Below are 25,140 nucleotides of genomic sequence, written 5' to 3' on the forward strand. Positions count from 1 at the left end.
GGCAGCCGGGCAGCAGCATTTGCCAAACTGGTGAAACCCTCGACCTGCGTGGACAAGCGATCATGCAGCAGCAGCAGCGGCAATCGAGGAAAAAAATTGCTTCACTCCACGTCAATACTCATTGTACATGCACATACATACGAACCCACGCGAGGGGAGAGAACCAGGCGAGCAGCAACGTCCAGGAACCGGCCTGTCATGGCCTATCTTTAACGCTGCCGTCGCGCTGGGAATCCCCCAGTACAGGTGAGGGCGACTGACGCCAGGGCCGAACTCCCCCGACAGCCTGTGCCCTGCACGACTTTTTCCCCCTCGAAGGCCACAAAAGTCACAACCTCATGGGAGTCGTGGAAACTGGAAACGACAACAACTACAACAGGCCTGCCTGCACGCACGCGGCCAGCTAGAGCCGTATAACAGCGTCCCAACTACCACTATCCTCACCACCACCACCACCAATTGCCTGTACAGCCAATATCATGTCTTGTACGTGCCATCCGAACATGGTGCAACCCATCTCAACCACTGACGACGCGGCCAGCTCCGAGCTGTCAAACGCTGCCGCATCCCTGTGGAAAGAGACCAAGGGCAGAGCGCGGCCGGCCGGCCGACAGACAGGGGGGCTGGCTGGCTGGCTGGCTTTCGCGTGGTTTGTCAATCTGATACCTGCACCAACGTTGCACTTGCCTCATGCCGCCCGCCTACCGTAACTACATCATGTACGTACCTATGTACCTGCCCACCACCGTGCTTCCGTTGTGGCCCATGTGTCCTGATTTTCCCATTGTTGATGTCGTGCTACGTGCGAAACGGCCATACATACGATCTGTACGTGCAGCAGCACTGCATGCGACGATTGATTGCTTTCTTGATTGATTGCTGTCTCGATCTGTCTGTTGTCTTGCATCCACGCTTTTGGAAGGGGCAAAATTTTTTTTCCGCGTGCGCAGGTACACTGCGGGCAGAGAGCTTGTCAGTTTGCCACTCGACAACTCCTCATGTTTCTTCGGTCTACGAGACAAGCAGAGAGCGACCAGCTCTATGAAGATGGAAGTGATATACCAATGTCCACCTTTGTCTAACGGCGGCGCTCGCGCTGTTGTAGCCGGTCTTGTTCTACCCAGACCCAGTCATCAATGCCCGTCTCTTCTACCAGTCCACGCCATCGAAAGTCATCATTTGCTGCCTTTGCTCACAAAAACTTATTCGCCGCAATCGACGTCTCCAAAAACCTCTTGTAGCGACCCGTGACATCGCGGGGGTCCTGCCTCGCCGTCTCGATGCCGGTGAGGATCTTCTTGATTCCCACGCCAATCTGGTCTGGAACGTCTGAGATGATGTCGTGCACCTGCGGCGGGTCAAACGACGCCGATTCCTCCAGCACATGCCGCAGCTCGCGCCGCGTTTGCACGTTGGGGACCGGAATGTCAAAGTCGAACCGGTCAAACAGGTCGAGTTGCTGCAGTACCGAGCGCTCGGTCGTCGTTGCGAGAATCAGAAGCCGGCGGTCCTACGTCGTGTCAGCAACATGATACCAGCTGAAAGGCGCCGAGCCGTTGCTCTTCGGGCGTGTCTTACCTTGGGAGGCTGCTTGCCCAGCAGCACCTTTAGCGCTACGAGCACCGTGTTGCTGAACCGTGGGCCTATCGGTACCCAATCCACGAGCAGCTCAATGTTGTCAATGACAATGACGCTCAGCTTACTCTTATACGCATCTCGGAACACCTTGTCCAGCTGCTGCACCTTTTGCATCTCGCTGAATCCAATCATGTCTTCAGGAGTAATGAGCTTGATGAAGGGGAATCCCGAGGACAGCGCAATCTGGGACGCGAGCGCAGTCTTTCCACTGCCCGGTGGTCCGTGTAATGCCACTGACAGCACAGAAGTTTGACCTTTGCCGACCTGGTTGACGTAAAGCTTTCCGTCGTCGAGGATGGTCCTGATGATTGAGTTGTAATGGATAATGCCACCTTGGACTCGCTTCTCAAGCTCCTCCTCGGCAACACCGAACAGAGGCTGCACTTCTTCGAGCGCGTTGAGGAAATCCTCACGGCACACCTTCATCTCAGAGACGTCTTCCGAAATCGTCGGCTTGTCTCCAAGCTTCATGTGTCTGCTAAAGGCGTATGATGTGGCCGCTTTCACGAGACCGGTGATTTCGGCTCCAGAAAAGTTCTTCGTCAGCTGCGCAAGTTCCTCGATGTTGACATCGGGGGCCAGAACATTGTTGTCGCGCATGTTCTTGGTGTGGATGTTGATGATTTGCACACGGCCCTTCTCATCTGGCAGTGAAATCTCCATGTGCACCTCCAGACGGCCAGGACGCAAGAGAGCCTCGTCAATCATGTCCATACGATTCGTCATACCAATCAGAATGATGTTGTTCATCTGGTTGACACCGTCGAGCTTCGAGAGCAGCTGGTTGACCACGCTGTCGCCAACACCAGTGCCGCCGCCGGCGCCGCTGCCTCTTTGCTTGCAGACAGCATCCAATTCATCGAAGATAATGAGGTTCAGCTCGTTCTTGTCCTGCTCGGCCTTTGCGAAGAGTTTGCGAATATTCTCCTCCGACTGGCCGACAAATTTGTTCAAAACTTCGGGGCCGTTTACAATCTGCACGTGGTCTTCGTCTATCCGAAGCATTTTGCCAATTTCTCTTGCGATAAGAGTTTTACCAGTACCTGGCGGACCGTGCAAGAGAATACCCTTGACGTGCTGAATGCCAAGCTTTTCCACAAGATCGTCTCCAAATAGACGAGACGCGAAGGCTCTTCGGAAAATGGCCTTGAACTCCGTGTCGAGGCCGCCGATCTTCAAGTCCTCAAACTTGAATCCTGATTTGAGGAGCTGGTTGGCTTGCAGTTTTTTGCCCTTGGGGTATGTAAATGTGACGCCGACGGGGCTGTCCTTTTCCGATTGGAAAAAGGCCTGTGTGCCCTTGTGCAGCATACCGCGGGCATTGGGGTCTGTCCGCTCGTCGTCATTCTGGTCGGTCATCAAGTCGGTTACGTTTCCTAACTTGACAGACTGAATCAACAGGCGGAAGCGGATGTTCTGGAAGTTCATCAGGAGTTGCTGCCCTGGTGCGAGCACTTGGCCGTCGAATGTCTGCAATATTGCCAATCAGCCAGTTGTTTTGAAGATATGTGACTTTTAACGAACCCTCATAAAGTACGCAGCGAACTGTTCTTGATCGAATTTAGTCTGGACAGCTTGTTTTGCCGAAGCAAAAACAGCAGAAATATCCATCGACGACAAAAAGTCATTGTTCCGCTCGTAGGGCCGCACTGTAACGAAGGCTCCTGGCGAGACGCTGATGTCCGCCCATGAACGCTGGGCTTCGTTGAGGCCGATCTGCCCCGGCGGGCAATCGGGGACCGCTTGCGCGGGGAGAACATATTTATCATTCAACAAGAGGTGACCAGGGCCGGAGGGGAAGTCCCTAGAGGAAACAGCAGCACTGTTCAGAAAGTCAGCAGCAGAATCGGCGCAGGATTCGACGCAAGTTCTGACATGTTTCCCCAAATGAGCAAATCTCCAAATGCATTCTTGACCGGTTGAAGTTGAAGAGCTTGCGATCCTCCAGGACCTTGTGAAGAGCGCGAATATTGCGGCATGGGTGGCTTCTCTCCCATTGAAGGTGGTGGCATTTGCTGATTCGGACGTCCTGGCAATCCAGAGCCTCTCATTCTCGGATCCCCATAGCCTTGAGGAGGCTGTTGGCCAGCTTGGCCGTATCCCGATTGTTGTGGAGGGCCTTGCGGGCGGCCTCCAAATGGACTCCCGCGGTTGAACATTTCAAGGGAAGCGTGCGCAAGTCGCAATGGTCGTCCAGAACTGTGGCCACGTTACTGTGGCTAGGGTTGCGGCGAGCAGAGAGCTCCGATGATGGGCGCAAGACGCGGCGCGCAGTTATAAGCTGGTGGAGCGGGTGTAGGGTCGTGAGACGGAGCGGAGGTTTCAAGGGGATTCACGAGGAAGGATTGTCGAGAGAAAGATCCGAGTTGGTTGAAGTTGTCGTGAAAGGAGATCTGCCACTGCGGACGTCACAGCCTCACGGGCAGGAGGCAGCAACCCGGGCCGCCGGATACGGGAGCTCGGGCCATTCCACGGATCCCCCGCCATGTTCCTCTCCACGTGCTCACCACCTAGGTAACCACCGCAACCACCTGTCATTACCACGTCTTGTTCTTCGCAGGTTCGAAGCCTCCACGCAGACTCAATAAGAAGAGCGATTCTCTCGAGTCTTTCCTCTCACTGGGGGACGTCCATGCATATGTCAACTTCCTCCAATCAATCTTTCAATCCTTTTTCGATGAAAATGATCGAGGCAAAAGGTCTGAAGTTTCTCCCCCATATAAGCAGTCTTTCCACGTTCAAGTCATTGTCTCTTTCGGTGTCTACCAGTTCAAAGTCGACGACTGCAACACACATGTAGTCGCATCTCTCTATTCCACTTCTTTACTGTGTGCTCACCCAGTTCCAACTTTCATGTCCAGCGGCAATCTCCAACTGGCATTCGCAGCACCAAGAGGGTTTCCCGAAGGCGAATAGCCATCCAATCTCAGGCTGATGAAGCTCGTCGTACACCCTCAAATGTTGCTGAGGTCAAGGTGCTGTCGAGTTTACAGGTCAGTGAGTAGAGCAGAAAACGCGACATACTCAAGAGCTGCTTTGTCAGTATTCCACCGCTCAACTCGGCCTACTCTGAAAGGGAAATGCCTGAGCAAATAAAAAAGAGCTCTAGTCAGAGTGGCCGACTAAGTGTCTTCGCAGCAGAAAAGAGTGAGTGCATCGCGAGGATGGAGCTCCGAGAAGAAAAAAAGCCCAAAAAAGATGTGGATCACAGTAAATCCCAGCTCCTACAAGTCTACATGTAGCAGCCGGTATCTACCTGGCAGGCGCCCCCATACAAACCTTTGGGGGGTGGGGTGATACTCTTGACCTTGGGGCACCTGCCACTAGGGAACCAGCTTAATTTTTCCCTCATGGTGTGCGCCAATGGTAAGGTTTGAACAAGAGCGCTTTCGTTCCATGGAGGGCGTGAGCCAGCCGCGTCACTGCACCACGTGACCGAAGTTATTGAGGGTAACCCACGGAACCGAGTATATCTGGCGACGCCCACTGACACAGCATCTACTGCCTGCACTAATTGATGCGAAGTGTTTCTTTGCATGCCTGTTAGAGCGGAGCTCGACGCAGTGAAAAGTATGGTGAACGCAGTGGAAGCATATCCCATTTGCACTCTGATGCCTACCTCGCCTTGTTTGTCACTCATACATAGAACGCAGCCACTGCGAAGGTTCTTTGTCTTGATTGCAAGCTCAAGGACGTGCCAACTGCGTCTACTGATTCAATCAAACCAATACTTGCTTCATCAAAAGTCATCAATTGGGTATCATGTTGGCTACTACAAGCTCTCGTCCCATGTCTGCTCCCACTGATGCAAGACCTCTCCCAAGTCCTAGACCAACGCCCACTTCCATGCAATCCTAGCTATGCTTCTTCCTTCCTATCATTCTGCTTAAACATTCCAAGAACACTCCTCTGCCCAGCCGGCGCGCCAACCTTGAGTTGAGCAAACCCAGCCTCGGGCAATCTCTTGCCTCTCTTGACGCTTTCGACGACCCACTCGACCGGGACATACTTGACGCCCTTGCCTCCAACCCTCTCAATCTCTTTCTGCAGCTTGCCACCAGCGAGACCACCGCCGACGGCATCCTTTCCTGTGCGCCCGATAATTACATGGCTAACGCGGCGGCGGCCCAGCTCCATGGACGCAGTGGCGCCGTGAGCCACGAGCAAACGCTTCAGCTTGTGGTCCGATATCGTTGGCGCAGTCGAGCCGTTGACGTAGAAGCAAAGATTGCGGAAAATCTGCTTCTCGGGCGGCAGCGACGCATCTTCGTCGTCGTCATCTGCGTCTGAATCGGCGCTCTTGTCGTTCGGTGCGCCATCGCCTTCTGGTTCTCCAGTCGAGTTTTGACGGTGGCCTTTCGAATCATGGCCAGTGTCCCTGACCTCGGACTTCTTCGTCTCTGAGCCAGAGATCCGTCTCCGCTTGCTCTCCCTCCCAACCTCCCATATCGCCAACTGGCCCCTCTCCCTTAAGCCACTCGCGCCTCTCTCCCATCCACCGTCCTTTCTCCTGCCGTCCTTGCCAAAGTTCTCACTCCCTGCTCCCACCGTATCTGCGACGCGCTTGCCACCGCCCGCTCCTCCACGGAACTGCGCCCCGAGTTTGGCATTGCGCGAAGCCCGCCACGATGTGCTGCCTGCGAGGCGATTTCCGGCGCGCTGGTGGCCTGTCGACGACGAGTTCCAAGGGTCGAAGAAGGTGCGACTGGGCTGGGCGGGTCGGAGCGTGCCGCTGTGGTGCGTGTTGCGCGTCTTTGCTGCTGCTGGTGGAAGTGTGGGAGCTTCTTGGGATGGTGGTGGCAACGGTTGCGCCGAGGGCGGTGGTGTGTCGTAGTCCTCCCAGGTGAGCGAATTGATGTGTGTGGAAGGGCTTTTGGCGGCGCTAGTAGGACTATCCGTCTTGCGATCCGCCATTGGATGTGGATGGTGGAGAGGTGTGGAGACGGAATGCTGCGTCGCGTTGGAGACATTCCCGTCGCCCAAACGCGTTGCTACGTGAACACGTGGTATGACGTCGCCCTTTCCATTCACCAAGAAAGGAAACTTTCCAAATCGGGCATTGCAATGTGGACTGCTGTAGGTGTCACTCGTCTATTAATTCAAATATCTTTGGATAGCTAACCTCGATACACCTTCTGTGCATGGTCTCATTGTAGGTTTGTCATTTATGAATATTCCTAGGGATCCAGAGCATAGCTTGTAATGAGGCTGCCAGACTCTCAACCCATTTCTTCATCATCTGCAGCATCTTGAGCTTCGATGGCCCCCCACGCTTTGCCAAAGACTTCTCCATCGCCGTCCCTCCATCCCCATGCAACACAGTAGTGCTTGGCCAGCAGGATCCATTCTTCCATTTCATCCAACATCTCCAAAGAGGCCACTCGCTCCTTCTCACTCTCAGACACCCACTGCTCCGAGATGAAGTTGACATCTGCCGCACCCTGTCCGCTGCTGAAGCCGAACTTCTTCAAACGCTCGCGCTGGCGGAACAAGGTAGAGTACTTCTTGAGAGTCTGTAGAACAATACCACGCGTGGCCAAGTTCGAAATCATGACTTTGCCAAAAGCATCATGTGGCCTGATTGGCTCGTAGATGATTAGAGATACAGGGGTAGGCGCAGGAATGAGAGTGCTCGTCAGTGTCTCGAGGATTTTATCCGCCTCATTGGGTGACAGGTATATGAGACAGCATTCGGAGAGTAACAAGGTAGGCGTAGTGGGCGAAAGGTTTGGCAGCTTTGGGAGAGCAGAGTAGGCTTCCGTGGTCGGCTGATCTGCAGCCAGCGTTCGCAGATCCAAGGCATGGATGTTGTAGATGGGTGATGTCAGGGACGTTTCATCAGCGGAGATGGAGAGCTCCGTGGGGTTCGGGAGGCGAGAGGTGATTGTCTGCAAGAGAGGAGGGTGGCGCTTGATGGCAGTGATTTTTTGCTTCGTGTTGGCAGGGAAATCAATTTCATGGTAGCTCAACGGGATGGAAGGCCTTTTTGAGAAGATGCGGAAAAACCGAGTGTCACTTCCGGCACCGAGCGAGACTATTTGCTTTGGTTGATCGGGGTTTGTGCTAAGAAAGCTGTCTACCAGCCGGTCTATAGCAGTGCTGCGCACATAGGTTCCTGCAACATAATCAGCAAGATAATTTTTGGGTCTTACATGGACTTACCCCTGTTGATGATTGGGAATCGCCTGTTCACTTGCTCAGTGACAAACAACTTTGCGAAAGGATCCTCGAGATATCCCACTTCCACGGCGCTCAATCGGGAATGGGATGCGTCGCTGTCGGTCTTTTGGATGATGCTATCCTGGTCCTCATTTTTGCGGTCAGATAATCCAGAGGGACCACTGCGACCACCTCGTCCGCGTCCTCGCAGGCCTTTTCCGGAGCGGAGAGTATTCAGGTTTGGGATCTGAGGCGCTGCCATTGTTTGGTGTTGACGTCGTGGAGCCGAGGCGAGGCGCGGGAGCCAAGACCACTTTTGGAAGGCGGTGAGAGCGCGCCGCTCGATTTCTCTGACCTTTGACGCGTGCAACAGCACCGCAACACCTCCGTTCACCCCACATTCATCGCCGCTCTCCCGTCGCGACAGCCACCAAAATGGATGACGGCAGATCTACTGAGGCCGAGCGCGAGGCTTCCAGGCTCTGGCGTGCCTGGCGAACTGTGCACGAGCTGGTCCACGACAGGGTACGGCTAGAGCACTTTGGAGCTGTGAAGATTCGGCGCTGACGCTCAAGGTACAGGGCTACATCATGCCGGAGGACGAATACAGAATCCCGCTCGAAGAGTTTCGGTCTCGCTTTTGCGATGGCTCTGGCTATGTCGAGTAAGCAGCCCAGAAACACCGTCTTCGCCAATTTCCAGCTAACAGCAAGGCCACAGCCGCACCCGATTGTCCTTCTCTGCCAGCCCGAGCGACGAAATGAAGAACAAGCTCTACAATCCCAAGAAGCCATCCGAGACTTTGGGCAACTGCTGGGTCGAGTTCAATGGAGACTCCAACATTGGTGTCGCCCACATCCGCAAGTTCGGCCACTACCTGAACAACAACAACTTCGCCGTCGGAATCTACATCACCGCGGTTCCCGTCACTGGCTCTGCCATGAAGATCATCCCCTCGCTGCTGCCGCTCGTCATGGAGACTTTCATGGAGCAGGATCTCCTCGTCAACATCACCCACCACGAACTCGTCCCTAAGCATGTGCTTCTCAGCGCCGAGGAGAAGGCTGCTCTGCTCCAACGCTACCGCTTGAAGGAAAGTCAGCTTCCGCGCATTCAGCAGGGCGATCCGGTCGCAAGGTACCTTGGTCTGCGAAGAGGTCAAGTCGTCAAGATCATCAGGAAGTCGGAGACGGCCGGCCGATATGCAAGTTACAGATGGGTCATTTGAGAAGATGCGGGTTGGATGAGAGCTGTCTCGGCGTTTACGGAGGGTAATTTCAAAATTTGGTCTCAGCATGCATCGCAAAGGACAGGCAGGTGCACCGGAGTTTTCAGGAATTTGGGAAAAGTACCCATGCAGCATTTCTTGCCTCCTGAGGCGAGAACCGGCTGACGAGTCCACGGAGGTATACCAGAATTAGTGGATGCCAACAATTCAAGACCATAAGAGATGATTTGGTCAATGCCTGAAGAACCACTCGCGTGGATGCTATGTCTTTCCCATGTGGATCATCACTCTGCTGGGAATACATTCATGTTTGAGACGGTCTCCAAAAGCGTCATCTTGTCTGATGCTCAACCCTGACCCTTTCTTGGTTGGCCAGCGCTCATCCTCTCTGCAGTTGCCTGACTCTACAAGCTCTACGCCATCTGGGATGCTCAACTCAAGGGCGATGTTTGAATCGTTCGAAACCCAAAGAAAGCCCTCGCCGCGCGTCTGCCACCAAGACGCGGTAGTGGTTTCACATGGACAGCACCATCAAGTTACATCTTTGGCCCATATATCCATACCTTTAGAGCCCAAAAACTCACATGCGATTTCAACAACGAAACAAGACGCAGTACCACGAAGGTTTCTGTTACAAGACCTTGCAGAGCCCAAAGCTCTTGAACTAGCTCAAAACTTCACAAAGTTACCGCTCGACATGTGCACCCAAGCTCGTCAGTGATGGGCTCGCTCGCTCCCATGAGCTCAAGCGGTCAGTATGGTTTACAGCAAGCTCCATTAATTGACCAGAATGCTAGGCGGCGGAAAGAAGGCCGTCCAGCATGGTATCGATTGTCTTGTCCACAAGCACTTGCCTGGTTACCCAGCTCCGTGAATGATCCACTCATCGCCGAGCGAATCAATGAAGTCGTAGTTGGTAAGAGATGAAGACTCCTTGTATCTACACGTTATTGGCATGGACCAAAAATCGTAGCGTGCCGCCCAGGAAGGAAATGATGTCGTCGAGGGCAGCGCCGCGCAGAGGCCGAAGATGCCGACTCGGTAGCCAATCCGGATCGAAGCCGAAGACCGGGGGGCGACAGAGAGCCAGGCAGGTCGGCGACCCGCGGCGGGCGCTCTGACGCCATCGGCGGATTATTTTGGTTTTCTAAGCAAGCCAGAGAGAGCTCAAGCGGGGAGCGAGGTCGAAACAAAGCTCAAGCTTCTAGAGACAAACACCAACTACTCGGCCAATTCTCTCCACAACAGCTCCAATCGATACCTTTCATTATGGCGTCCTACATTTCGCGTGCTGCTCCTCGAGCTTTCAACACCGGCCTGCGCGCTGCTGCTGTCGCGCGCCCGGCTATGCGCGTCCAGCGCCCCGCGGCACCTCTCTTCCGCCGCTTTCTGCAGGTACCGGCTGAGCAGCCTCGCCTGCGTCTGGGCTCCGTTGGTGAGTGACAGCGGGAAGATTCCTTCAATTGGCTGTCGTTGGACTTTGAATCTCCAACAGAGGAAAACCTACATCCCAAAACGGAGAAACAACCCGTCTCAGAAGGAACAACCAGACAGCTAACTCGGCACACTCTCTGTAGCACCCAACTTCCAGGCCAAGACGACGCACGGCGACATCGACTTCCACCAGTGGATGGGCGACAGCTGGGCCATTCTCTTCTCGCACCCGGCCGACTTCACGCCCGTCTGCACGACCGAGCTGGGCGCCTTTGCCAAGCTCAAGGACGAGTTTGAGAAGCGCAATGTCAAGATGCTGGGACTGGTGAGTATTTGGGCATTGATTGCACCTGCTGCGTCTCGAGAAGAGACAGTTGGGATACAGGAGAGCTGACGGAGCAATTTCGCTGCCACCTTTTAGAGCGCCGACGACCTCGAATCGCACAAGGACTGGTCCAAGGACATTGAAGAGGTGGCGTCGACGCAAATGTCGTTCCCCATCATCGCCGACGCGGACCGGTCCATCAGCTTCAAGTACGACATGATCACGCAGCAGGACCTGGAGGACATTCCCAAGAAGGGCCTGCCCTTCACCATCCGGAGCGTCTTCGTCATCGACCCGGCCAAGAAGATCCGCCTCATGATGATCTACCCGGCCAGCACCGGCCGCAACACGGCAGAGGTGCTGCGCGTCGTCGACAGCCTGCAGACGGCCGACGCCAAGGGCGTCGTCACCCCCATCAACTGGCAGGTCGGCGAGGACGTCATTGTCCCGCCCAGCGTCAGCACCGCTGACGCAAAGAAGAAGTTTGGCGACGTCAAGGAGGTTAAGCCCTACTTGAGGTACACCAACGTTGGCAACTAGAGTATGGGGCTGTAGAAGGAAAGACTAGAATAAGGGGAGAAATTTGTAGAAGTAGATTTCTAAAAGCTGCCACGAATGCTTAGAGCGATTGATTAAACAGTATATTCTCGGGCTTGAATCAACCAAGACTCCATTTATGAAGTTGATAGCATTGAGGAGCAGAGTGCGTGACGAATCCGCGGCTAGCTGAGCTGCTTGAAGACTCCCTGTGAACTTAACTCTGCTGGAATGCCAAACTCTCCTGGGTACACAAAGGCGCTTAAATGCTCGCTGGGCACGCATATGCCACTTGGGAGTGCAACGCCCAAAGCCAGTATTGCGCGCGACTATTCAACCTCGCGGTTTTCAAGTTGACATTTCTCTTGCCATCGACTGTGGCGGAAGTTTGAGTCGGAGCTCGCGCTCAAGCTCTCTTTGAACCGCATTCATTTTTGGACCTCTGGATGAACTGCTCTACTCGCTCAATAGTGACCGCTTCATACTCGACACCACGCCAGCCCATGCGACCATCTTAGTCTTTCCCCCCTGAACCCTCGTCCGTCGTCACGGTCTGGGAAGCCTTGGCCATTCGCCAAACATCGACTCTCCCTGATACTCCTATCGGCCAACCCAATGCCGCTCGCCGCTCGCCGCCCCCCGTCCAATCCGCTCTATCATCAACCACCCTTCCGGGGCGGGATCGGGGTCGCAACACCAGGCCGTTGCGGCTGCTGGCCTGCCGCCTTCTTCCTCGCAAGGTGGCTCTCCATGATCTTCCTGATGTGTGCCAGGGTCATCTCCTTGCCTTCGCCGGCCTTGAGGTCGTTGATGGTGTACGGGGGCCCGAGAATGACGGCGTCGTTAATGACGATGGACTGCTCGTGCCAGCGCGCGGGTAGGCTATTCTCCTGGTCAGTCCCCTTGTATGCTTCCATGGATCAAGCGTCTCCAAAACTGGAGGCTTCTCCCAACTGTATATACGTACGTCTTGTTGATGGCGTCGAAAATCTCCTGCGCCTCCTTGGGCACGCCGCGTCCTCTCGTCGCCTCCTTCTGCATCAGCTTCTTGACCGCATCTTCCTCCCTGCGCTTCAGCGCCCCCAGGTCCAGCGGGCCGATGCCCGGCACCACAGCCTCGAAGCCTCCGGCCGCCGCAGCCGCCGCGCCTCCTTCATCCTCACCACCAGCGCCCGACGCCAGAATCTTGAAGTCTTGAATGTGCGGGATCGAAATCACGTGGTAATTGCCCGGCTGGCTGGCCAGGTTGGTCGCGGGGTTCGGCGGCGCGGGAGCCGTGTTGACGGCCAGGATGTTCAGGACCGGATCCGCGGCGTAGACGACGCCTTCGAGGGGCCCATTGCTGCTCGTCGCGGCTATCGTCGTCGTGATCTTCACCCTGTTTGGCAATTCAGCAGGCCGTCAGAGTCAAAAACGGTTTCGTTTTGGGGGACGAGGGGACAATGCTGTCGGCAAGCTCTGGTGCCGCGTGGGCTGAGACTCGCGGCGCGCTCGCATGTGAGGAGGGGAGCAGCCAGGCAGGCATCGACGGAGCTCAGGCTCAGACTGGACGGAGGGGAGAGAGGCGCAAAAAGACGAACCGCTTGCCAATGATCTTGTACAGATGCGAGTCGTTGAGAATGGACTGGTCTCCCAGCTTGGGTGTCGCGACCTTTCCGGCGGTAGAGAGGCGCTTACCGTCCGCTGCCATTGCGGTGCGCGCGAACAGACAGGTCGGACTCGTCTAGGCTGCGTGCTCGCTCAGATCTGGTGCTGAGGCGGCATGCGACCGCATTAAAAAGGGGAAAAGGAGTGACGACAAAGGGAGACGGCGCGGGAGGGCGGTCTGGTGGGGTTGTTGCGAGAAGACCGTCTGGTCGAGCTTCGAGGTTCAAAGTCACCTTGGCCAGCCTGGGGTGACGATGGCCAGGCGAGTCAGTGCGCGCGTTTCGACTCGTGCCGCCGTCCCCGGTACCTTACCTCTGCACCCAACCCAGCATGCCACCTACAGCTCTCCGACACACTTTACGTCTCCACCAAACCCTTGACTACCGGATGTGCTTGCTTCATCATTCATGCAATATATTCAATCTACGTCATTTACGGGAGATAATTTGAAAACTGCCGACAACCCGTTCCTCCTCAATGAACGCGCGCCGAGTGCCTTTCTATGATCATTGTTCCTGCTCCAATTACTTCTCTCCAATCATTGATTCGTCTAAGCGTTGTAGGTCGACGCCGAGACGTTGCCGCCACGGCCGGTCCAGTTGACGTGGATGTTCTCGCCCTCGGGGTACTTGGCGTTGGCGAACTCGGGCTTGATCTTGAAGGTGTGGGCACCGAAGTAGTCACGCTGGGCCTGGAGCATGTTGGCGGGCAGGTCCTTGGTGCGGTAGCCGTCGTAGAAGCTGAGGGCAGTGCTGAAGGCGGGCAGAGGGATACCCCACAGAGCACTCTTGCTGACAACGTTTCTCCAGCCAGCCTGAGCCTTGTCAATGGCCTGGTGGAAGAAGTCGTCGAACAGCAGGTTCTCAAGGTCGGGGTTGTTGCGGTAGGCGTTGGTGATGTCCTTCAGGAAGACGGAGCGGATGATGCAACCACCACGCCACATGAGGGCAATCTCGGGCTTCTGGAGCTTCCAGCCGTACTCCTTGGCAGCCTTGAAGACGTTAGCATTCAGTAAGTCAAGTGGACTCAATCAACTAACGTTCTGCATGAGCATGAAGCCCTGGGCGTACGAGATGATCTTGGAGGCGTACAGAGCCTGCTCAAGGTCGTCGATGAAGGCCTGCTTGTCACCCTCGAACTTGGGGGTGGGGCCAGTCAGGAGCTTGGAAGCACGGGTACGCTCGTCCTTGAGGGAAGAAAGGCAGCGGGAGAAGACAGCCTCGCCGATGAGGGTGACGGGCATGCCGAGGTCGAGGGCGTTGATGGCGGTCCACTTGCCAGTACCCTTCTGGCCGGCAGAGTCCATGATCTTCTCGAGAAGGGGAGTTCCGTCCTCGTCGTTGTAGTAGAGGATGTCACGGGTGATCTCGATCAGGAACGAGTCGAGGACGCCCTTGTTCCACTTGGCGAAAACGTCACCCATCTCCTTGTTGGAGAGACCAAGACCACGCTTCAGGATGTCGTAGGCCTCGGAGATGAGCTGCATGTCACCGTACTCGATACCGTTGTGGACCTGGTTGGGTAAGCCTCTGAAAACACTGCCATGAAAAGATCAAAACTTACCATCTTGACGTAGTGACCAGCACCCTCGTCACCAACCCACTGGCAGCAAGGCTCGTTGTCGCTCTTGGCGGAGATGCTCTGGAGAACATCCTTGATGTAAGGCCAGGCCTCCTCGTTACCACCGGGCATGATGGAGGGGCCGTAGCGGGCACCCTCCTCACCACCGGAGACACCGCAGCCGACGTAGCGGATGCCCTTCTCGGCCAGGTACTTGGTGCGGCGGTTGGTGTCGGGGTAGTGGGAGTTACCACCGTCGATGATGATGTCGCCGGGCTCGGCACCGGCCTCGAGGAGCTGCTCGATGAAGTCTGCGCAGGGTCAACTCACTAGTCCTCAACCTCGGCTCGTCCCGTCCCTTACCGTCGACAGGCTTGCCAGCCATGACAAGCATCATCATCCTGCGGGGCTTCTTGAGCTTGGAGACAAACTCCTTCATGGAGTGAGCTCCAACGATGGACTTGCCCTTGGCCTCGTTGTCAAGGAAGCGGTCGACCTTGGAGACGGTACGGTTGTAGGCAACAACGGTGAAGCCATGGTCGGCAGCGTTGAGAATCAGGTTCTGGCCCACTGTTTGATTTTAAGAAGCGGTCCCGCGAGCTGCAAGCGGCGAATTGACTTACTGACGGCCTAGAAAGTTTGTTAGAGCAGATTTGATGGGAGCATGGCGGGGCTAAACTTACCAGACCAATGAGACCCCAGTCACCACTAGCATCGGTGCGCGCAGGTCCTCCCACATCAATGCGGGAGAGACGCGCGCTGGAGTTAGATTCATTGTCTCGTCAATGGGGCAACAGGATGGGAAATGGAAATGGGCGTCCAAGCAAATGCCGACGGCGGCACAGCTGAACCCGCACAAGGAGGGGTTCCGTGACGCCGGACAGCGGGGTAGGAAGGCAGAGAAGTGCTGCAGGAGGGAGGTAACTTACACGGCGGAAGACATGATTGCTGGATTGGATGGAGGGAGGGTTGTGGGAGATGGTCTGGAGGAGGGTCAATGGATTAGGAGTGAGGTGGAGAGGAGAGAAGATGAGGAGGAGAGAGGGATGATGGAGGGCCGATATGCGGGAGCAGACGGTTTTGCTTTATAAGACGGGGCCACGGCGGGCGCTCGCGTTTGCGCGGACAGCAAGCACCGCAGTCGTCTTAGGCGGACGGGTAAAGAATGGGGCTCTGGGCAGGGATCTTACCAGTGTTGAGGCTTTGGATGATGGTGAAGGACGAGTGTTGCCGGGGCGAGGGGGAGAGCAGAGGTGAGAGAGGTGGGATGCCTCCCGACGGCGCATGGCGGGGCTGAGGATTTTTCGGCTGGGCAGGTCCCTATGACACAATGCTCGACTTCCGCTCGCATCTTCCATCGCTCCCAACCCCGAATGCCGCCCCGAAGGCTCCGCCAGACCAAGTGAATCGACGAAATCCCGCCGTGGCTCCGATGCACGCTGGCCGCCTGCCAGACCATCTCGCCATCTTGTCCTCACGAGTCGTCGTCGCGTCAGCGTGTTGAGCGGGCCGACCTGAGCTACCTACGGGATCTGGCTTACGGGATACCTACCTTGCAACCCGGGCCCAGCCTCTACTAATCGCCCCTTCGCGATTATTATTCCTGCGCGTCAGCGCCGCAGCAACCAAATCTCATCAACACCATCCGTGCGGCCAGCACCATCGTCATTCTCGGCCCAGTCACAAGTCACACGCCCTCAGACACCTCCACCGACAGACACCAGAGCACGGCCCGCCTCTATATACCGGCATCGGAGACTAGAGACGGACGAGCCTGAGCTGTAAGTCTCGTTAACTCCGCAAAGAGCGTCGCGCACTCGTTCATCATGTCGAATCCTCCGCCTTCAGGTCCCAGGTCGTCGTCCAATACTCCTCAACCTCATCCCTCGCTGCCCGCGCGTCCTCCGCCGCCTGCGCAGCCGCCTGCCTTCTCCAAGTTCGGCCCCAGCTCAACTACAAACAACAAGTCTCAGTACGGCGCCTTCACTGGCTTCAAGCCGCGTGCCGTAGCTAGCACCCCTCAGTCATGGCAGTCGCAATCGCCCACCGTGGCCGCGGGTCCTCAACCCCCTACAGCCTACCCAGGAGCCCAATCTAGCTACACGGGCGGTGGCTACCAGCCGCATGCCTATCAACCTCAAGCGCCATACTACCCACAGCCCAGCGCCGACCCATATCACCAACCCACTCCCCCCCAGATTCGTAACCCTTTTCCAGCGCCTGGCCAGGCTCCCAGCGGCGGCTACGGGGGTGCCAACAGCTCGTATGACCCAGAGTACGAGGCGCAAATAGCTCAGTGGCAGAGCGCCTATGTCAACAGAGATGACGGCGGCTCCAAGGGCCCCAAGGCTAGCATGATGGGCGCTACCAATGCGAATGCCATACCTCTGGGTGATAAGATGGGACCTTCTGCCGGCATGAGCAGCAAGGAGCTGCAGTCTGCTGCAAACACCGACACGGACGTCGCAGCTGTTGTCGCTGGCGCTGACGGCAAGCAGAAAACGGTCGTCAGATCTGGAGGTGGCAAGACCTGGCAAGACTCGTCGCTGTTGGAGTGGGATCCTGCACACTTCCGCTTATTTGTCGGTAACTTGGCCGGAGAAGTCACAGACGAGTCCCTCTACAAGGCATTCTCTCGCTATACGTCTATCCAAAAAGCTCGCGTTGTCCGCGACAAACGGACCACCAAAAGCAAGGGCTATGGCTTTGTGAGCTTCAGCAGCGGTGATGATTACTTTCAAGCCGCCAAGGAGATGAATGGCAAATACATTGGCAGTCATCCTGTTCTCATCAAGCGAAGCACCACCGAGATCAAAGCAACCGCACCCAACGAGCGGAAAAACAACAAGGGCGGAAAAGGCGGCAGCGGCGGTGGACGCGGAAATGCAAACACAGGTGCTGGTGTACAAAAGAAGCAGAGCAAGACTAAGGGTGGGCTCAAGATTTTGGGATGAGGAGACCGAGTCACTTAGAGCAATGACTGTTGGTGCAGCTTCTGAGGGAGTTGGAATCGGAGACAGAATCCTACGGGATATTGATTTTGAAAACAGAGCGCTACCAACTGAGAATGGTTGAAACTCATCCCAGTTGAATAAGAAGTGTTTGTACTATAGGAATTATCTGAGCGCGCCAGCAGTCAAAGAGGAAAATACTTCAAAAAGTGAAAATTGAAGCCATTCGATGCACCTTGGTGGTGAATGTCCTCTGATGGCTGAGGTAAGCGAAATGGTCCGTGCGCAGCGTCTCAGCGACTTCCGGCTGGGAAGACGGCCGACCTTCGTTCCCAGCTCGGTAACCATCAACGCGTCCACCCCATCGCGTTCGCATTAGGGAAACATTGTCTCTTACTTTACTTCATTCTCGGCGCACGGTTTCTGCGCCATTCGCACGCGATGCAGGACCCAAGCTTCGGCGTGCCGGCCTTTATAGTAGGTCGCGCATTCGACCACCCTGCCCTTCACCTAGCTAACAAGTTGCGCTTCATAGCTCCCGCATGTTCATCTGGTCTCCAGCTATCGCTACCCGACTCTCGCGACTCTATCGGTCGAGCAAGCTGTCGAATATCTACTCAATGGCCCGCGCATTGTAAAAGATGGCGCGCCAGTCTCGTGGCAGTATTTCCAAGCGCCGCCTGGCGACGGCACCGTCTTTCTCGAATGGCAGCCAAGCTCTCAGAGGGGCAATGTTTACGCCAGCGATGGGTACATGTGGGCCGATCCCGAACAGAGTTACACTTTTGACTCTCAGAGAGGATATGTGAGATTTGCGCGCTTCGAGTCGGAGGCTACGTTTGCTGATCGATACCGCAGACCGTTGAGATACTTGTGCGCCGCAGCGGCTACCGTCCTGGATACGAGCAAGTTACTTTGCACCAAAGACATCGCTACCGCCTGATCCACAAAAGTACACCCAATGGCCCCATGTTTGAACCAAACCTTTGGGTCGTGCACTATTCGCAGTCCGAACCTCAAGCACGCCTGCCGGCATCGCGCGTCCCTCTCAACAATGAAATGCAAAGGATGATTCAAGAGCGGCGCTTTCTCGAAGGCCAGGGACAATTGGCGCGCAAGGAATTCATGCTGCACGACAGACACAACTGGCCCAACGTCAGTTTTGCGCCAGGCGGTCAAATGCCCCATGGTCATGGCCAACCAATGGGAATGTATCCTGGAGGCGCAATGCAGCCAGGTCCGGGATTTAGACCACCCCAATACTACCAGCAAGGGCAGGCATCAGCAATTGGACCGTCTCCGGCTAAGAGACCTCGACAGATGGCTCCGACGCAGATGCCAGGAGTACACCCAGGGATGCCCCCAGCAGCTGTGGGCTTACCGCACCACGATAGCACCATCGAGGACGAGGAAAATACTGCGATTGGCGATTTGCTGGATCATCTGACGCCTAGAGACATCAGCACCATGCGGTACACCCAACACCACGAATGGATGGAAGAGGTGTTTTCATCACCATATGCCGCCGGCACGATCAAGCCTTTGGATCTGGGACTGGGGCTCATGGGTGGACTTGCACATCTTACCGACGGTATTCTCAACGCCCCCGAAACTCAATCGATTGTCTCTGGTCGCAGTGGAAGTGCTTCTGCCAAAGAGTATGAGAAGCTCAGCGTAGAAAAGTTTCAAGAGCTTGAGGACCGCGTCAACAAGTTTCTGAAAGAAGAGGAGGCGCAATTGGAGAAGATGAAAGCCGAGCACGCGAAAAAGATGGCCGAGCTGACCAAGAGCAAAACGTATGTCGAGGCTGAGAGGAAGCTGAGAGCGACCGCTTTCGACGATGCACAAAACAACCGTGGATTTTCTAGGGCTCCACCGCCTCCAGCTCGCGAAGACGCATCAGGTGCCAAGGCCGGCGAGATAGTCCAAGAGGTGGAGAAGTCGTTGCGCGTTTCGATCGCGCCGCGGAAAAATGTCACTTGCGTAGACAAAGGTGGGCTCATTGAGCAGTCTGAGATGGCGGTCCGCAATGGAAACGACGCAAACGCAGACGATCAGTTCACGGCGAATGGCGAGGCCAATGGCAGCCTCGAAGATACGCCAATGGACGGCGAAGATACCGCTGCAGGGCTTCTGGACCAATACACCTCAAACTCGTTGGTGGACACCCCTGGAAGCTCCTCGTTGCAAGTTCCACCTGCTCCTCAGCCAGATGCCCAAGCACAAGCTAGCGCAGCATCTGCAGCGCAACACCAGGCACCTACGGTCGGCCAAGGACAGGCAATCGATTCAAATTCACAAGACGCTCAGAGTGGAGATGCCGGCCTAGACCTGATGGAAGGGATGGACCTAGACATTGACATGGCTGCTCTGGGCGATAGCTCGACCGAAAAGCCTGGCGATGACTGGGTGATGGTCGACTCGAGCAACCAGGCGGGCGCAACGACGAATAATGCGTCCAACGAACACACTCAGGACAAAAATGCACCTGCAAGTGGGGGTGTTCAAGGGCAGAGCAATGATCCACAGCAGGCTTCGTCCGCAGCACAACGTCAGGAGAGCGCAGCAACGTCGGCGCCGGCCTCTGCTGCCGGAAATACGCCCGGCATGTTCGACACAACTGACTTTGCCTTCGACACTGCTGGTGACGCATTGGCGGATTATACCGGCGGCGATGATTTGGACTTGGGACTTGAAGGCGATGCGTTTGGCGATGCGTTTCACGGGACGGAGACGAGAGACCCAAACGACCATCCAGATAACGCGACAGATTAGTGGTCGTCCATTCACGGAGTCAACTTTGGGACGACGCACCCTTACGACCATGTCCATGATGGGACAAATTAGTGGTTCTCTGCTAGGTCTAAAGAGTAGGGTTGGAAGGGTGCATTACCACACCATTACCACATCATAGACGGGATAATCATGATTTTGCGCATGCTGTTGACAAGAAAAATGGGCATTGCGGTATGCTCGTGGCTAGAGGTCGGTTGAAGTCTTTCGCACTCTATCATCGAATCCAGAACTTGTCTTACCCCCATCATACCGCTACGCCTGTGGCTGGGATCGCTGATGTCGCAGTGCGTGATGTGCATAATGCATGGAAGAACAGCCACATCCGGATAGGGACGAAACAAGCTTTTTCGATGGCGTCCCCCTGGCGTCGTTGCTGTCTTTTCCAACATTTTGGCGGGCTTCGGCAAGGGATCCGAATCATCGCAATCTCAATCTGGTTTGTTAATCCTCAATCAACGTGTGAAAATCGACGAGTTAGTGAGATGTTGACATTCCTGGCAGGGGGGACCTTGCCCTGATCGATATGAAATCTCAAACCATCCCCTTTGCACGATGCACAAACGCTTCTTGACTGCAAACGAATGACGTCTGTCCTTTTTCACCCGGCACTACCCAAATGGACCTCACTTTCGATCGCACGAGACGTGTTTCTCCGTGACTGACATCAATTGCATAAGCTAGCCTTCGAATCAATCCGATTCCACCAGCTAAACGGGGTGACTTTTTTCGAAAAAGCGCGGCAATGGAACAGGTCTGCGATACAGTGGCGTCGAGCCGTAGTACAATCATCCAGTCATGATTGCAGCCGATTCATCAGCTCAGCTGCCGAAACACTTTTTGCCGACTGTGGATTCAATTGATGGAGCTGCTCCATCAACCGACGTCGTTAAGGCTGTCGGCATCGGCAAGCACGGACCAAAGCTTGCTTGATCGTCATGGGAATCCAAGCCCATGTCAACACCCACACAACCACAGCCGCGGTCCTCTTGAACTACGACAGCCTCGTGTCTGTTGGTCACGAATACCAAGGCTGAGAAATGGTCCAAATACGAGGTTGCGCATTCCTAAATCACAGCTGGGTCCAGCAGGATGAACCTCCCACACGTCAACAAAGTTTTTTGGACGTGTACTCACCGTACTACAGAGGTGCAACCATGCACGACGTCCACCAGGTTCTCGCTTGGCTGATCTTCACCTGACTGAGACCTGGGCAGCCATTTTCAGGAACTGGAATCTGGTCTTTGACTTGTATCCGTCGGGTTTCTTGCACAACATGTCAGTGTGTACCTGAAAGAGCTGTCGTCCAGGATCAGAGCTCTTGGGGAGCAAGATGGCGTCATTCGGGAGCCTCTCCAGCGTCTATTTTCGCAGGCTGTTTACACGAGAAGCGCGTGCGGACAAAGATGCAAGGAAGTGCGCCGCGGCCTTGGGCACCACGTTCATCATCAGCATCACCATCGTGGAGTTGGAGCGGCCCAGCACAGGGGATGCGAAGAGTATAGCACACGAGGGCCGTGTATGTACGGCAAGCCCGAATGAATGCAATCAATAACGTGGGTGTAACCGCGGCGGGTCAGACAGCACACGGTTGATGACGGATTGCCGCGCAAGCTGACTCAAGGACAGAGGACGATTTTTGGGAAAGCGAGATGGAAATGGTAGCGAAGGCGGTGTAAGCGGTCGAGGTTTCAAGGAGAGAGAAACAGCGGAAGCGTAAGAGGACAGGGCGCATGGACAAGGTAGGACCCTGGGTGGGCCGAGGTCGCGCAACGCAGTCCTGCAATACCACTACACGGCGACACTTACTCGGACGAGTGATCGCCATCAACCCGGCCGCACATCTCGAGTCCCCCCACACGTCCCTGAGGTGTTGGTCCCCAGCCTCGCCTCCGCCTCCGTGGCAGAAGGATCGCACCGGTTCCGTCCCAGTTGCGCCTAGCACCACGCTATCCCGTCGCCTCGTCTGTGCGCCGGCCTGTCCCCGATCCTTCTGCAGCACCACATCACATACCGCTGCCATGTCTTCACACGGCGCTGCCCGAGCGCGCAACCGCCTGTTGTACCTCGTCAGAATCATGCCGCCGCTGGCAAGCCAGCTACCAAGTTCATCCGCACGGCGTCCATCCCCATCTCCCTGATCCCACCCCGGCCAAGCTCACTTTGATATTAAAAACAACCCGGCCCTCTGCGCCGCCTGAGACATGGGGTGTGTACTTTCCATATCTTCCCCCGGCCGCTCTTTTTGTCCTCTTGGCCCTGCTTAAAGCGTCTGTTGTCCCCGTCTTGTTTGTCTGCCAACGAGGCGCTCCAGCTATCCCCGTCAACTCACTCGTTTAACCTGCCATTGGGTCTCCACAGGTGGCATCCTGTATCCCAGTCAGGCTTGAAGCCTTGCACAGACAAAAAAGTAACACGCCCGCCTCCTCTGTTTATTCACGCTCGTTTTTGCTACAACCATCATCAACGCCATTATGCCCTCCAGCCTCCCAGTCCGCCTTCTTACCTTGGCGTTGTCTGGGTCCGCTATAATCTCGACCGGCAAATGTTCGCCTTTGGATGCTGGTCGCAAGCCCCATGTCTTGGAAAGTCTGCCCCGGCGTCAAGCCAACAACGGTGGATCTTATGCCATTGTGGGGCCTGACAGCGGTTCTACAGAGGTACGCTTAGAGATTAGGGACTTGCAGAGGGACACGCAACAATGGAATCTGTACCTCTTGGGATTACAAAAGTTTCAAGCCATGGACCAAAACGACAAGCTTTCATGGTATGAAGTGATGGGTGAGTTCTGATAATATGCGCACTCTACTATAGCTCCCCGCTAACGCTACACCAAGGTATACATGGCATGCCTTTCAAAGACTGGGATGGTGTTCCCTCGACTGGATACAACAAAATCGGGTACTGCGTGCACAGCTCCAACATTTTCATGACTTGGCACAGGCCATACGCATTGCTTTACGAGGTTTGTCTTCGCAGTCCAGCCAGAAAATCCAAAACTAAGACTTTACAGCAAATCCTGTGGGGACATATCCAAGATGTTGCCAATGCTCTGCCTGAGAGTCCAGACAAGGCCTCGTGGGTTCAGTCCGCGAAAAAATGGAGAGCTCCGTTCTGGGACTGGGCCGTTCTGCCTCCTGAGGGCCAAACAAACGTTCCCGACTTTCTCATCACTCCAACTATCAATGTCACCACCCCAAATGGAACCCAGGTCATCGACAACCCCCTATTCCAGTACAGGTTTCACCCATTGATTCCAGAGGACCTGAAAGACGACAGCGAGCCTCAGTTCCAGCAGTATCAGACGACTTTACGCTATCCTACGAGTTTGACTGCGAGCGCTCAGAACACTGAGAACAGGGTCAAGACCAGCATGAATTCCCTTCGCGTCCAATTGAGGGACGCGCTTTACGACCTGTTTGTCAATTACGACAACTTCACGCTAGTCAGCAACATGGCCTCGTACCATCCTTCTCAGTACCAAAGTTTCGAGACTATCCATGGTTGGGTCCACAACTACGTGGGAGGAGACAATGGCAACATGCTCGAAGTTCCGTGGTCTGCCTTTGATCCGATATTCATGCTCCACCACATCATGGTTGACAGAGTTCTTGCCATTTGGCAAACCCTGCATCCTGACAGCTACGTGTTGCCCGAGGTCCAGGATTACTCCACATACACTATCAATGCTGGCGACACCCAAGATATCAATTCTCGTAAGACTTCTCTCAAATTGGAAAAAGTTGGGACTAACATGACGCAGCTCTGTCTCCTTTCCATTCCGATTCCAATGGTGGTTTTTGGACTTCTAATACTTGCCGGGACTGGAAGAAAATGCACTATGACTACCCAGAGACCCAGAACCCTGACATCAACACCCTGAGGACAACGATCAACAACATGTACGGCCAACCCACAATTGGCCACCCAACCAAGCACAAGCGGACCAAGAGGACCGTTGGGGACATGGCCGGCGCTGTTGGTCAGGTGATGGACGATGTTGTTGATACCGTCAAATCCATGGTCCAGCCTGGATCGGTCGACTCGGACGCTGCGAAGAGCAACAAGACGCGCACCGAGTACAACATCAACTACAAGATTGACAAGTTGGCTCTTGGCGGGTCCGGTTCTATTTACGTCTTCTTGGGACCATATGGAACGAACCCTGATGAGTGGCGCTCGGACGAGAGCCTTCTGGGAGCCTCTGGTCTTTTTGTCGGAACTGCCAAAGCGCCTGGCCGGACAGGAAGCTCAGCGCTCTACGGCTCCATCCCAATTACCAACACACTGGAACAACGCGTTCAGAAAGGCGATATCCCGTGTATGGAACCGAATGACATGATTCCGTACCTACAGCAGAACATGGCGTGGACGGTCACAGCGGTAAGTTCATAGCCACCTCCCTTCCCCAGAAAATCATAAGACATGGGTCCCCTGCCGCGCACCCGGGAAGAATTAAGGTTGCGGCGACGCGACTTTAATCTGTCCTCGACAAACACCTGTCATGGGGAAGTCGGGCCCCTCGATCCCAATCCTGCGGGCGGAAGCCTATTCTTTGATCCTACCCGACCACCCATCTGGCATCAAGTTTCTTTTGCACAATGCGCAGTTGACTGACGTCAAAATCAATCTAGGCCAATGGGACCGTCATTCCCAACAACCTCGCGTCGGGGCTCGAAATCTCCGTCACATCTGCAACTTACAAGCCGGCGGCTGACATTTGCGAATTTCCGGAGCGCATCGGTGCTATTCAGATCTGGGACCAGATTACCCATGGCAAGCCCGGTGGCCTCCAGTCCCTCGTTGGTCTCTGCGACGACGACAACAAGAATTAATCACTGCCCCAACTGTTCGATTTTAATTTCGCA

General features: G+C 55.3%; 10 protein-coding genes across 10 annotated transcripts; 5 read left to right on the forward strand and 5 right to left on the reverse strand.

Moving 5' to 3' along the window:
- Positions 1–1,118: 1,118 nt before the first annotated feature.
- Positions 1,119–4,028, reverse strand: BKA78DRAFT_40296 (P-loop containing nucleoside triphosphate hydrolase protein). Its single transcript, XM_066893134.1, has 4 exons — positions 3,514–4,028; positions 3,163–3,460; positions 1,579–3,108; positions 1,119–1,510 (listed from the first exon to the last, which is right to left on the reverse strand). Exons 1-4 carry the CDS (start codon positions 3,795–3,797, stop codon positions 1,193–1,195), a joined length of 2,430 nt encoding a protein of 809 aa, XP_066739698.1. The 5' UTR covers positions 3,798–4,028; the 3' UTR covers positions 1,119–1,192.
- Positions 4,029–5,526: 1,498 nt separating this feature from the next.
- Positions 5,527–6,354, reverse strand: BKA78DRAFT_237941 (uncharacterized protein; the record flags this gene model as incomplete). The annotated part of the gene is made up of 2 exons (XM_066883879.1): positions 5,527–5,924; positions 5,988–6,354. Coding segments are annotated over 2 exons (765 nt in total), but the record flags the coding sequence as incomplete, so codon positions are not given.
- A 361-nt stretch (positions 6,355–6,715) lies between these two features.
- On the reverse strand, positions 6,716–8,062 carry BKA78DRAFT_324965 (S-adenosyl-L-methionine-dependent methyltransferase; the record flags this gene model as incomplete). The annotated part of the gene is made up of 2 exons (XM_066889330.1): positions 6,716–7,753; positions 7,801–8,062. 2 exons carry the CDS (start codon positions 8,057–8,059, stop codon positions 6,858–6,860), a joined length of 1,155 nt encoding a protein of 384 aa, XP_066739700.1. The 3' UTR covers positions 6,716–6,857.
- A 170-nt stretch (positions 8,063–8,232) lies between these two features.
- BKA78DRAFT_356503 (RNA polymerase Rpb5, C-terminal domain-containing protein) lies at positions 8,233–9,025 on the forward strand (the record flags this gene model as incomplete). Its single annotated transcript, XM_066892068.1, has 3 exons — positions 8,233–8,322; positions 8,379–8,461; positions 8,518–9,025. The coding sequence occupies 3 exons, from the start codon at positions 8,233–8,235 to the stop codon at positions 9,023–9,025; spliced, it is 681 nt and encodes a 226-aa protein (XP_066739701.1).
- A 1,172-nt stretch (positions 9,026–10,197) lies between these two features.
- BKA78DRAFT_324969 (thioredoxin-like protein) lies at positions 10,198–11,450 on the forward strand. Its single transcript, XM_066889331.1, has 3 exons — positions 10,198–10,460; positions 10,603–10,784; positions 10,881–11,450. Exons 1-3 carry the CDS (start codon positions 10,295–10,297, stop codon positions 11,322–11,324), a joined length of 792 nt encoding a protein of 263 aa, XP_066739702.1. The 5' UTR covers positions 10,198–10,294; the 3' UTR covers positions 11,325–11,450.
- A 530-nt stretch (positions 11,451–11,980) lies between these two features.
- BKA78DRAFT_258045 (anticodon-binding domain-containing protein) lies at positions 11,981–13,011 on the reverse strand (the record flags this gene model as incomplete). The annotated part of the gene is made up of 3 exons (XM_066885244.1): positions 11,981–12,203; positions 12,289–12,692; positions 12,898–13,011. The coding sequence occupies 3 exons, from the start codon at positions 13,009–13,011 to the stop codon at positions 11,981–11,983; spliced, it is 741 nt and encodes a 246-aa protein (XP_066739703.1).
- A 288-nt stretch (positions 13,012–13,299) lies between these two features.
- Positions 13,300–15,804, reverse strand: BKA78DRAFT_324987 (6-phosphogluconate dehydrogenase). The gene is made up of 8 exons (XM_066889332.1): positions 15,719–15,804; positions 15,458–15,511; positions 15,212–15,236; positions 15,152–15,158; positions 14,892–15,098; positions 14,532–14,839; positions 14,008–14,481; positions 13,300–13,959 (listed from the first exon to the last, which is right to left on the reverse strand). The coding sequence occupies exons 2-8, from the start codon at positions 15,469–15,471 to the stop codon at positions 13,519–13,521; spliced, it is 1,476 nt and encodes a 491-aa protein (XP_066739704.1). The 5' UTR covers positions 15,472–15,511; positions 15,719–15,804; the 3' UTR covers positions 13,300–13,518.
- Positions 15,805–15,897: 93 nt separating this feature from the next.
- Positions 15,898–17,705, forward strand: BKA78DRAFT_324994 (uncharacterized protein). The gene has a single exon (XM_066889333.1). It carries the CDS (start codon positions 16,355–16,357, stop codon positions 17,480–17,482), a length of 1,128 nt encoding a protein of 375 aa, XP_066739705.1. The 5' UTR covers positions 15,898–16,354; the 3' UTR covers positions 17,483–17,705.
- A 24-nt stretch (positions 17,706–17,729) lies between these two features.
- On the forward strand, positions 17,730–20,351 carry BKA78DRAFT_40462 (uncharacterized protein). The gene is made up of 3 exons (XM_066893135.1): positions 17,730–17,956; positions 18,015–18,284; positions 18,338–20,351. The coding sequence occupies exons 1-3, from the start codon at positions 17,921–17,923 to the stop codon at positions 20,252–20,254; spliced, it is 2,223 nt and encodes a 740-aa protein (XP_066739706.1). The 5' UTR covers positions 17,730–17,920; the 3' UTR covers positions 20,255–20,351.
- A 2,395-nt stretch (positions 20,352–22,746) lies between these two features.
- Positions 22,747–25,107, forward strand: BKA78DRAFT_356509 (uncharacterized protein; the record flags this gene model as incomplete). The annotated part of the gene is made up of 5 exons (XM_066892069.1): positions 22,747–23,053; positions 23,110–23,237; positions 23,286–23,988; positions 24,036–24,655; positions 24,907–25,107. The coding sequence occupies 5 exons, from the start codon at positions 22,747–22,749 to the stop codon at positions 25,105–25,107; spliced, it is 1,959 nt and encodes a 652-aa protein (XP_066739707.1).
- Positions 25,108–25,140: the final 33 nt, after the last annotated feature.

The sequence above is a fragment of the Phyllosticta capitalensis genome (genome assembly GCF_038381095.1).
Source record: "Phyllosticta capitalensis strain CBS 128856 chromosome Unknown BKA78scaffold_11, whole genome shotgun sequence".
NCBI lineage: Eukaryota > Fungi > Ascomycota > Dothideomycetes > Botryosphaeriales > Phyllostictaceae > Phyllosticta > Phyllosticta capitalensis.